This window comes from Arachis duranensis, chromosome 10 (assembly GCF_000817695.3).
Source record: "Arachis duranensis cultivar V14167 chromosome 10, aradu.V14167.gnm2.J7QH, whole genome shotgun sequence".
In the NCBI taxonomy this organism is placed as follows: domain Eukaryota; kingdom Viridiplantae; phylum Streptophyta; class Magnoliopsida; order Fabales; family Fabaceae; genus Arachis; species Arachis duranensis.
The window spans coordinates 1,728,457-1,741,142 of record NC_029781.3 but is presented as its reverse complement, the minus strand read 5'-3'; the positions used below and the strand labels follow the sequence as shown (position 1 = coordinate 1,741,142).

Below are 12,686 nucleotides of genomic sequence, written 5' to 3'. Positions count from 1 at the left end.
CTAGGATTATTGTTGCCATCGAGAACCCTCAGGACATCATTGTTCAGTCTGCTAGGCCATATGGTCAGAGGGCAGTCTTGAAGTTTGCCCAATACACGGGTGCGAATGCAATTGCTGGAAGGCACACTCCTGGAACATTCACTAATCAGATGCAGACATCGTATAACGAGCCTCGCTTACTCATTCTGACTGATCCAAGGACTGATCATCACGTGCCACTTTTTTTAGATGTTTGAAACTTATTTTTTTCACTTGTGTTGAGTGTAGTGGTGTATGTTGTTTCACAATTAACTGTCAATATGTTTTTATGGGAGTTTGAAATTCTGTTATTAGTTTATCTCATTTTGAGTTTGCTTTTCTATTTTTTTATTTTTTAAAATATGTGCAGCCCATTAAGGAAGGTGCTCTTGGAAATATTCCAACGATTGCCTTCTGCGACACTGATTCTCCGATGCGCTATGTTGATGTTACCATTCCTGCCAATAACAAGGGGAAGCACAGTATTGGTTGCTTGTTTTGGTTATTAGCAAGGATGGTTCTGCAGATAAGGGGTACTATTCGTCCAGGGCTTAAGTGGGATGTGATGGTAAACTAATTTTGCTCTTAACGGGTTGAACTATTATTATTTTGTAGCTCTTTTAGATTTATTGTGTGTTGCTCAATGTCTGCATTGCAAATATTTCATCTGGTATGCACTTTTTTAGAACAATCTTTCTTGCAGTACATACAGGTGTAAAAAATTTGGGTAATTCACATGATAAAATAGTTTGGGGTTCAAAATTATACAGATGTTCTAAACCAATTTTGTTACATGCCTGTTCTAAACAATCTAAAAGGTGTTTAGGACAGGAATGTAGCAAAAATTAGTTTAGAACATCTGCATATTTGAACCCCAAACTATTTATTCATCTGAATTACCTAAAAAATTTCATATTTTATCAAAATATAGCAGTCTTATTATGTTATTTCCTTTGAACTTTAGCTAAATTATGTCGACTTTTCTTGTGTAGGTGGATTTATTCTTCTATAGAGAACCTGAAGAGGCCAAGCAACAAGAGGAGGAGGAATTACCAGCTGCCCCAGAATATGCCATTCAAGATTTTGGTGCTGCTGGCATTGCCGGCTTCCCCGCAGCTGATGGGGAATGGGGGGCTGTTACAGCTGAACAATCCTGGACTGAACCGGTTCCTCAGCAACCCATTGCAGCTGCTCCTGCGAACTGGGCCCCAGACGCCGGTAAGAATAATTATTTCCACTCTGGATCTGTTAAATTTGATGCAACATAATTATCGTATTTGCTTCTAATATGTTCTAGTCAACCTGGAGGTGTTGCTCCCACTGGCTGGGACTAGGCATTGAGTTTGGAATTTTGTTTCAATGTTTTCTTTGCTTCCTGAGCAATTTTTCTTCTGGGATTATTTCTTTAGGAAACATACATATTTAGTATTTTGTAGTCTTGGTATTGAGTTTTAAAATTTTGTTGACGTATCGATGGAAGCTTGTTTAGTTTCAACAATTTAAGAGGATTCGTAATGGAAGTTTGAGCAGTTAATTGACAACGACATGCTACTTTTTGCATGGCAAATTTGATCTTGGTGATTGTTCTTCAGTTTGATTAGTATTGAAAAATATAGATAACCTCAGTATATATGCAAAAGTACAATAAAATGAACTTGGGTATTTTCTTAAAATATATGAAGATCTGCCATTATAACCAAGGCAATACCTTTCACTTGTTTCTTTGGTTCACCAAGAATATCTTGATCATATTCGGCTGAGGGCTTATCCTTGTATTGTGATTTACCCTTCGATATTGAAATCCGTATCCTTTTGAGTAGATCCATTATCTCTTCATGATGAGGTGACTCTGTTTTCTTAGCCTTGAATGATTTAGATCTCGTCTTCAGTTTTCCTACTTGTTTGAATTCCCTCGGTGTCTCCTTTAGATCTTATAATCTTTGAATTGGTAAATGGAGAGACAGCCATTTTGAACGCAAAGGGTGATGAAGGTTGAACTTGAACTTCTGCCACATTTTAACAAGCTATGGCCAAACTATTTCAAAAGTAAAATAAAAATGGACCCAACAATCATAATCATGGAATAGATAGATCTGGTCCAACCCCAATTGTTATGGTACTTGGTTTGGAGCCAAGTAGTGGCATGTGGGGTGCAGGGTAGGGATTCTTATTTCATAGGAAAGTGCAAAGTTCGAACAAAGGGTAGGGATTCTTATTTCATAGGAAAGTGCAAAGTTCGAACAAAGCTGCGTGCAGATCACGTGCAGTGACCAATCCACTCCACCGACTATTCCTCCTTCCTTGCAAATCAGGCACCTTAATTTGACAAAGCCGCATTTATAACTACATCAGTCACTAGGAAAATCTTGGCTGTGTCTTTTCCATCACTATTTCATCAAATTATTCTTTATGCTCTCTCCCATGCATAAAGATCACACTATACACAGTGTATTCTTTTGCTATCTATCTTGATCACTATGTTAAGCAACTTGCAGTGTTGGATAGTTATTACATTATACTATTTGAAACCTTAAGATATTAAGCTTGACTAATAATAATATTTTATCAGAATTCCAATCTAATTTGGAACAAGAATCGGTGTTCAAGTTCATTTAAATGAAAGTAGGAGAGACAGCTCATATCCAACCGTCCAAGACAGTATAGCACAGAACATGAAATTGGACCAAAGCCAGATATCATGATTCTCCACTCAACAAATCATGTACACCAACCATGATCAACATGGGGCTGCTGTCCCTTTCTGCAAGTCTAGATAAAGAAGTTGTTTTTCCTCAAGTTGTGTGTGCCCACAAATAATAGCATCACTGTTTTGCCCAATTGCTGCACAACCTGAAATCAATGTCACAACTGCCAGAGCTATCTTGCTCCAAAAATGAACAACAGCGATATGTCAAACAAAAGCCATAGAAGAGAGTTTCAAGACAACTGAAACTATATTCTATCATAGCCTCAAATTCAAATACAAGGTATATAAAAAGGTTAAATTACACTAGACTAATCTTAAAAGTACACAAACATATGAGGGATTCCGGGAAACTCTGATTGAGCTAATTGGGATGCAAATAAAAAGGTACAAATTTACTGCAATAATAATACAAAGACCAAACAAATTAAACCATCAATTACGAAATTAAGCAGAAGCTGCTGGTATAGATAACAAATGTGAAAAATAAATGCTTGATATTGTACAAGTAAAAGAGAAAGCTTCAAGAATTAAGATGCCACATGCACCACCTACAATCTTTTACAGCATAAACAGCTAAATATACAGTGTCCAACCAAGCCTAGCATTCCACGTAAAATCATTCAGCTGCACATGCATTTATTGAAAAAAAGCAACAAATATAGAACTTCAATTTGATCATAATCCCTTTCCTAATTGTTCCCTTTTTTCTCCTCTTGGGCAACTTCTACAGTACAGCCATATCCCCACAAAATCTTTTTTTTTTTTCAAACTTTTCCCTTTTCATTTCCATAATTTTTGTTTTGGTCAATATACCTTTTTCCATTTCTGTTCCTGCTTCTTGAATCTACTCTCTAGTATGTAGTGTAACACTGTATAATAAATAAATAAATTAAACAAGCCCTCACCCCAAATTATGAATTTTCCTAATCTATAATCTTAAGAAAAAAAAAGGGAAAAATGAAAAGAAAATAAAACCCTTTAGCGGCAGCAGCATTTTGCGCACATTATCATGAAAACAATGAGAAAGACAATGGAAGAAAGTGCAATTGCCACACCAAGAACAAATTTGTTAGGGCCACTATGGTGCCCTTTCTTTTGATTGCTGCTACCATCACTGTCATTATAATCACTGCTATCATCAGCATAAGAAGAATCCTTTGATGGTGGAGACGCCGGCATCCCATACTTATCACAAGGTGAAATTCCAAGCTTCAAGTTTGAGGACAGAACCGAATGGTTATAGCAAAGGTTGCTATTCCCACCAACGTTGAACACATCCAAATTCTTAATGAAATTTTGATTGAAAGGCAGAACACCACGAAGGTTGTTGTTAGCAAGATTCAAGTGCCTTAAACTCTTCATCTGAGAAATGAACTTTGGAATAGTACCATTGAATTGGTTTGAGCTCAGATCCAAATGAATCAAACCCGAAACAGAAGATATTGAACCTGGAATTTGGCCAGAGAAAGAGTTTGAAGCCAGAGACAAGGTTGTCAGAGAAGTCAAGTCCCCAATGGTAGCAGGTACCTCACCACTGAGATTATTATTGGAAAGATTCAAACTTTCCAAACCAGAAAGCATGGTAATCGAAGAGGGTATCGTCCCTTTGAGCTTGTTGCCAGAAAAATCTATATGGGTAAGGTCGGAATGAAGATGCCCAGGAAGAAAACCAGTGAGATTAGCGTTTGAAATGGTCAAAGTTTTGAGCTTGTCCATGTGGGCAAGGATAACGTAAGGTCCAGAAGCTTTCACTTGGACATTGGTTACGGCGAGATCAGTGAGATTCTGAAGCTGAGAGAGCCAAACGCCGGAGACCTTGCGGAGGCTGTTGATGCATGTGAAGGTGCGGAGGGAGGAGGTGAGTTCGGGTGGGAAGCGAATGGGGGTGACGGGGCAGTTGAGGAGGTTGAGAGTTTGGAGTGTTGAGAGTGATTGGAGTGCGGTGAAGGAGAGTGCAACGTAGGAGGAGCAGTTTGAGAGTGTGAGAGAGATGAGGTGGCGGAAGGGTTTTGAGTTGTCGCAGGTTGTGGCGTTGTGGAATGCGGATTTGGAACATGGGTCCTTTGAGGTTGGGATGTTGAGGGATTGGAGTGCTCTCAGCTGTTTTGGGTCGAGAGTTGATGAACTTGAAGGCGATGAGGTTGGTGAAGGTGTTGGGGGTTGAGGTTTTGATTGACAAGTCGCAATGGTGGGGAAGAGGAAGATGAAAATGAAGAGAACTGCAAGTGTTGGTGGCGGTGCTGATTCTGATGGTGATCTCATCATGGTGTTCTCAGTTGTCAGAGCCACACATGTGCTTCTTTGAGTTCTGTTTTGTAGTGATGAGTACAACGTTGGTTGTTGTTGGAACTGATGGCAATAAGTCAGATTCAGATTATATTAGATTAGCTTAGCTTAGATTCAAAACTCAAGAGAGAGAGATGAGATTATTGGAGTTGGGGATGCGTATGTATTGGTTCTTTGATTTCATTTTGGATTTATATATTTTCACAGAAACAAGAAACAACGAACTGCACATCACTTTTTAATTTAGACGTGCGAGGGAGAATGGTGTAGAACACAGATATAAAATATATAGGTGTTTTATGTAATTATGGTGTTAGGAATAAAAATTGGAGGGTCTAATTTTTGAGTATATAAATTGGAGGGTTTAATTTGTGTATTTCAATTTTTTTAATTTTTAAATATAAATTGAAAAGTCCGATTACCTTTACCAAAATTTAAAATTTTTTTTCTACACTAATCGGACTATCTAATTAGTAAACTTAATTTTTTTACAAAGAAATCAGATGGTTTGATTTTTCATCCTGCTTTAAAAAAAAGTTGTTCTCACATCCATATCTAACACTCATATTTTTCATAATAATGTACAAGACACACATACTTCTCATATAAAAAAAATGAGCCACTGCACATAGTATTGATTATTTTAATGTGAAAATTCAGGTACGGTCGACTTCACGTGAATTTGATAATTGAGCGTTGTTAGATGATTTGATTGATTTGACTGAATTTTCATCTAATGATTTTTCATTATCAACTTTACGTGAAGTCGACTACACCTGAATTTTCACCTTATTTTAATTATTTTAATTGGTTGATTTTCTGGTAATAAAATTGGGATGGTGTAGGAACGTAACAAATTACATGCGCGAATGCCAAATATTCACCGTCACGGGACTACTTTATAAATATAAATAATTAGAGAAGACTTAAGAGGCATCCAACAATAATGCTAATGTATTTAGATTCTCCAACTCACAAAACTGAGTTAATTTGAGTTGCCAGAACCGTGTTTGGCAACACAATCCCCTTTTATTCTTCTTCCCACTTTTACAACGTGACTTATTAGCTTCAATTTCGTGTGCCCATGAAGAAACGAATTTCATGTTCTTTAGGTCAACGATATATACAAATGAACAAGTAAAGGTGATGTAAAAGTTTGTTTAGCATTATTAGCTTTTTGTGTTTGTTTGTTTGATCAGATAAAATGATTAATTTTTTTAGCGAAAAATATCAACCAATACGAAGGTAGAGTTTTATGAACAGAATTATTCAGAATATAATAGGGAATTTATTATGTGAAAACTCAAAAGGATTACACATTATTGGTCCCAGAAGGAGCTATTAGTTCCGGTGTTTTATTCATCAAGATTATACAATCTCTGAAAAATTACTTCTTAATTATTCATTCTAATCAAACCAGCATTCTTCAGTTAACAATGTAAAATTTGTCAGCATCTCAATCGATATCATCACTTATTGTACATCCTTATTAACAATGAATCTAAAGACTAAATGAGTTAATACTTTCCTGAATTTCTAAGCGAGACTCAATTTAATTTTCGACATTTTTATTTTTATTTAAATTTTAAATTTTATAAATACGATTTATATTAGCCTTTTTGATAATTTTCAGCACATAAACATTAATGTAGACTGATATAAAAAGTTAATACCATGCTAGAACCTGTAAAATAATGCAATTTTAATTTTGATATTCATATAGTCCAAAAACAATGTCATGTCACTTGCATCTAATTATCTACATCAACGTTTTATTAACATTTGTATATCAAAAATTGTTTTAACCTTTAGAAACTAATATGAGTCATGTTCACAAAATTTAAAGGTTAAATAAAAACAATTAAAATTTTAGAAAATAAATTGAGATTTACATGTAAATTCAAAAATTAAATTTAATATTATTTTAAAAATAAATTAAAATCTTGTTTTTTAGTATTAATATTAGGTTCAATATATAAAAAATAAAAATTAATAAATGTTAGGTAATCAGCTGCTGCATTAGACGTGGCACAACCAATTGAAAACATTTAAGAAATGTATTAAACGCTTGGGATCCATTTCTTCCAATAATTTAACTTCCTCTTTCAGTATTCCAGCTCCTATATGCTTTTTTCATATCTTTGGTCAAGGGTCGATATTACAAAAACAAGTTCACCAAATCATATTTATATATGAATTCATATATTATCTTTTAATTTATTTTTAATATGTATTTTATATATATATAATATGATTGTATTATAATTAAGTTTATTTTTATTTAGATGTTTAAATTTAAATTTATTACTTTGTTATTCAATAATGTAATAACCGATGTAACTAATTTTTATTACAACTCAAAAATGAATTATACAAGAATTTATTATATATCTCAAACCGCTCAAATCCTTGGTGATGGATATCTCTTTAGACTATTTCATCCCGAGATTGATAAGTTCTTGATTTTGTTATGTCAACAACAAAGATTTAAGTATTTAACTCACTATATATGGCAAAAGAAAAAAAAAAGGTGGGGAGGGGAGGGGGGATACAGGTAGCAATTAGTTATTGTTATGTCTAAGCATTTTTAATAATCCTTATAAATATAGTGCTAATGTATGAGATCTTAGTAATTAGTGTTTAGTTTTGCCATCTCTTTCCCACATTTGTGTATGGACCATGGAGTGCCGGATGCAAAAGCTTTGTCATAAATCTAAAAGGGACTACTAGAGCATCCACTTTTGTGGTGCTTTTAATTAGTTTCAGAAAAGCACTACAATTTGGAATTGGTTTTGTTATGCTTTGCCGTATTTGTTGGATTTTTTTTTTAAATTTTCTTTTTTGCCATTTTACAAACAGACACATATTAGTGTATCAACGTCTGTACCCAAGCCTAAAGTAGGCCCATTATTCCTTAAAGAAGGGGCATGGGCTCTAATCGCTCTCACCGTTTACACAAGACCAAAAAAATAAATATTAATTAATTTTTGTTATAAATTTAATTTTTAACTCTCATTTTTTTAAAAATAAATTTTAAAATTAGGATTTAAATTTAAATTTTTAAATTCAAAATTTTAAATAAAAAATAATTTCAAAAAATAATTGACTCAACAAAAAGTCAATCATACAACTCAAACAATTTTATTTTTGTTTTTTGATAGTTTAAATAGAATGAGAAATGCTATTTGTACACTAAAATTAGTCACTAAAATCGACCACCAATATATTTGTGTATAAATACATATGCATTTGTATTTCAACGTATATTTAACTTCAATGTTTTGCTTCTAGATAGTTGCTTAGATTGTAACTTGACAAGAATAATTAATATTAAGCCACCCATTAATAAAAGAAAAACCCTAATAATAAATATATCATGAACAGAAAATTTCTCAAGAAACCAGAAAAAAACAAACTGTCACGATATAAATAATCTAGATGATTCAAATAACCAAACTAAGCAGCCTAAGACCCCAACAACAAATTAAAACTAAACACCTAGAAACTAATTGTAATTACCATAAGGATAGATAAGACAATAATACAAGGGAAAAAATCAAGTAAAAAGCATGGGAACAAGTAAGATAAGAAAGAGCAACAAGTTAGTTATGCTGAGAAGAGGGATTGGTCTTGCAGCATTAGAATGATGAGAAGGAGAAGGTGCAGGTGTAAATGCTGGTGCTGGTGCTGGTGAGTGTGAATGTGGTGGCTCTGGCTTTGGATTATGTACGGCCAAAACCTTAACAATTATTTTCTGGCCTTTGTCACAGTGGCCCCTAACTCCGCTAATGAAGTAGTACACTCCAGGATGCTCAAATTTGAAGACAGTGTCACCATTGTTGGAGAAGAATAGTGGCTTAGTGGATCTGCAGCTTTCATACTCCTCTTCACTCACCACCAACACCGAATCTTTAGAGTACTTGAAACCTTTGTACAAACAATCATATTCCAAAATTAAACTACATGAAATATACGTTGAAATATAAATACACATTTAAAATAAATTAAATTATATATGTATTTATATACAAATTCATTAATTGTTAATTTTAATGGTTGATTTTAGTTTATAAATAATATTTTTGTAAATCATAATTAAAAAAGTGCAATGCTAGGGGCCATCAATTAGCCATCAATGATGATTTGATGGTGTGAGATTTCATCCAATGGCTCATTTTTCTCTACTGATTATATGCTGGCCAAAATACAATAAAATTGCTGGCCCCTAGACTTTTCCTTAAAAAAAATATAAGTTGTTGGAATAGTGAAGGTACTTACGAAGAGTGTCATCAACTTTGAATCTGTTCTGGGATGCCCATTGGTTATACATTTGATCGTTGTCTCTTGACTTAGGAACAATCCAGCCATCGTGACCCCCAACTTCAAATTCAGTACAATTTACTCTTGATTGCACACACAATATAATAATCAAGGAAACCGAAAGTAATAATGAACAACTTCTGAATAGATTGGCCATATTTGCTGGCTTTGGATATTTCTATAGGGAGCTCTAGTGCGTGGTGTGAGTTTTTTAAAAGATAATTGATAGTTCAGGTTTGACCTTGTATAAAGAAAGTAAAAACACGTTTGTTAGCGAGAATTTGGGAGAGTAATTAGAAGCACTTAAATTTGATTGGCCTAACTGGTTTTCAAAAATTAGAAATACAATTCTCTCACTTTCCATTAATTTACAATTATATTACTATAAAAATATAGATAATAACAGAAAATAACTATAGCTTGATAATTAAAAAGCGTGCATAAAATTAATAGCTTAAAATCTATACACAGCCTTAAGTTCATGTATGGTTTGCATGGATGTAAATTGTAATGAAAATAAAAATACTATTTACATCCTAAAATTAGTTATTAAAATTAAGTGCGATATATTTGTATATAAATAATTATATAATTTAATTTATTTTTAATATATATTTTATATCAATAATTTTAGTAGTTGATTTTAATATATAACTAATACAGTTGATTGAAAATGTTTAAAATAAATGGACCATACAATTAACATAAAACACTGAAGATTGCAAGTTTATTATTAATTCTACCTGGAACATGTTTCATATATGAGATGAAACTTGGATGGCATTACTAATAACTAAGCAGGCGCGTTAATTTTCTTTTTTTATTTCCTCCCATTTCTTCTGTTTCTTTTTTTAATTTTATCATTCTTAAAATAATAAAATAATTAAATAAGCTGAGCTAACAAAAAGAAACCAAACACATCATAAGTTAATAGGGAATACACATCATAAACTACGCTAAGCTAAGCTAATTAAAAACCAAACACATCATACCTTTCTATGCTAAGCTAACAGGAAACACCACGTAATTAATATGAGGAACTCAATGTATATGACCAGTTCCATGACCCAATTATCCCAATACAATACTCATCCACCGTCCTAAAATATGGCCTAATAAGGAGGCACTCACTAAGCTCATAAGGCTTTAGTATCCCTATTAAATTTCCCTATGAGTTTATACTTTATAGCTCACAAGTAATTACAATGCAATACTCTTGGCTTGAGTCTTCACGTGATGTATTACAAAATGAATTAATTTATGTGTTTTTTACAATAGCGGGTTGATAATGAATTAAATCAAAAAGCTTCTGTTAACTTTAACTCAATGTAGGAGTAGTATACATATAATAAGGTCCTTTTATATGATTGCGTGCGATTTAATCATCACAGATCACAAAGTTGACTTTCTAAATTGCATTGAGACAATTTCCTTGTGACAAGATTAATAGATCAATCATATAAAATGCTCTAAATAATTATGACCGGTGATCATTCATTCAGAACTAAATATTTTTTTTTTAGAAAAAATGAAAAAAAATGTAAAAGGCAAATTATTTTTTGCCTATTTTATAAGGGGCATGGATAAGTTTATAACCCTAAATTTATATTAATTAGTCATAGGTTTCTGATTATTAAAAACGCAAAATTAAATATATATTCCTCTGTAGGAAGATTTTTAATTTCTTCACTTTGCGTATCCTCATAATTAACATACAAATAAAAAAAATAGCATGTATCCTTTGTAATTTTATTATATAGTTCGGTTGGCCAAAAATTCATTTTTGGTTTTGTCGAATGACTCATTATTCCATAATTTTAGTTCATTAGGCTTTATGATTATTTTAAAATTTATATAATCTATATGATTAGAATTATTTTGAAATTTATGTAATCTGTATTGTGTATACTATATAGTTGGAAATTCACAAAAAAAAAAAGAATATTTGTGAGTATCCTTCTTAAGAGTTATTTATACTTTTTTAAATAATGTTATTTAAATTTTTTTATTAATTTAATATTAATAATAATTAATTATAGTAAAAGTATATAAGAAGTACACAATATTAATATCTTTATTATTGTTATTTTATATATCATATTCTAAAAATAATAATAATAATAATATATTATTCATACTCAGTACAATTCACTCTTGACGGCTCACACAATATAATAATCAAGGAAACCGAAAATAATAATCAACGATTTCTATTTTCTATCTTTCTAAATTTTGTCAATGAATAATAGCTCAAATGACACAAACTCCCATACTCAATTATTTCCAACAAAAATAAATTCAATTGATCAAGGTAAAGAATCAACGCTTTTCACATCACAATACCTTGACTACTCCACTGTTTGAATATGCCATAGCAAAAGAGGATCTCATTGTCCTCATGGTCAATTTTTTCCGATTAGCGTAGAAAAGATTCTCACGATTCTCACAATGAGGTTCATTCTTGAAAAAGTCTGCTCTATCAGCAAATTGACTAGGATGATACAGTTTTGTGTGACTTCTGTGAACACCAACAGAAGTAAGAAATTAAAAGGGTTCTTTTTTAAAAAGATCTTATAAAAAAACTAAAAAAATGTGCAAAAACATGGAAATTCACTTTTGGTTTTATCAAATGACTCATTATTTCATAATTTTGGTTCATTAGGCTCTATGATTATTTTAAAATTTATACAATCTGTATTGTGTATATTATATGATTAGAAATTCAAAAAAAATTAAAAAAATATTTGTGAGTACTTTTCTTAAGAATTATTTATATTTTTTTAATGTTATTTAAATTATTTTTTATTAATTTAATATTAATAATAATTAATTATAATAGGCCAATGAGTAATAGTTCAAATGGCATAATCTCCCCATATTCAATTAAAAAGTTGCGGGTTCGAGTCTCATATCTTTAATAAAAAAAAATTAATTATAATAAGAGTACATAAGAAGTACACAAGATTAATCATCAAACATTTTTTTCTAATATCATAGCTTGAATGCATACAATTCACTCGACAGCACACACAATATAATAATTAAGGAAACTGAAAATAATAATGAACAACTTCTAAATTGGTTGGCCATATTTGCTATTTTGGATCTCTCTATAAAGAGCTTTAGTGCGTGGTGTGAGTTTCTTAAAAGAGAATTGGTTGTTCAGGTTTAAACTTATAAAAAGAAAGTACAAGCACGTTTTGTTAGCGAGGATTTGGGAGAGTAATTAGAAGCACTTCATTTGAATCTCATTACTTCCTGCATTTGCTTAACTGATTTTCAAAACTCGAGTATTCTCTCAGGTAGCTTTTTCCTTAATTAACAATTATTATTAGTGTATTGTCGTCAAATATTC

At 32.0% G+C, this 12,686-nt stretch overlaps 3 protein-coding genes across 3 annotated transcripts in view; 1 reads left to right on the top strand and 2 right to left on the bottom strand.

Annotated features, from left to right (window-relative positions):
• LOC107468239 (40S ribosomal protein SA) overlaps nt 1-1,286 on the top strand; it is a 2,307-nt gene extending 1,021 nt beyond the window's left edge. Inside the window, exons 3-5 of the mRNA XM_052255243.1 lie at nt 5-230; nt 389-586; nt 1,011-1,286. Coding sequence (XP_052111203.1) covers nt 5-230; nt 389-586; nt 1,011-1,286 — 700 coding nt within the window. The remainder of the gene's footprint in view (nt 1-4; nt 231-388; nt 587-1,010) is intronic.
• Nucleotides 1,287-3,187: 1,901 nt separating this feature from the next.
• On the bottom strand, nt 3,188-4,864 carry LOC107468305 (receptor-like protein 51; the record flags this gene model as incomplete). Its single annotated transcript, XM_016087569.3, is given in 1 exon segment — nt 3,188-4,864. A coding segment is annotated over 1 exon segment (1,161 nt), but the record flags the coding sequence as incomplete, so codon positions are not given.
• Nucleotides 4,865-8,567: 3,703 nt separating this feature from the next.
• On the bottom strand, nt 8,568-9,514 carry LOC107468240 (mavicyanin-like). The gene is made up of 2 exons (XM_016087494.3): nt 9,290-9,514; nt 8,568-8,938 (listed from the first exon to the last, which is right to left on the bottom strand). Exons 1-2 carry the CDS (start codon nt 9,486-9,488, stop codon nt 8,568-8,570), a joined length of 570 nt encoding a protein of 189 aa, XP_015942980.1. The 5' UTR covers nt 9,489-9,514.
• Between the last annotated feature and the right edge of the window lie 3,172 nt (nt 9,515-12,686).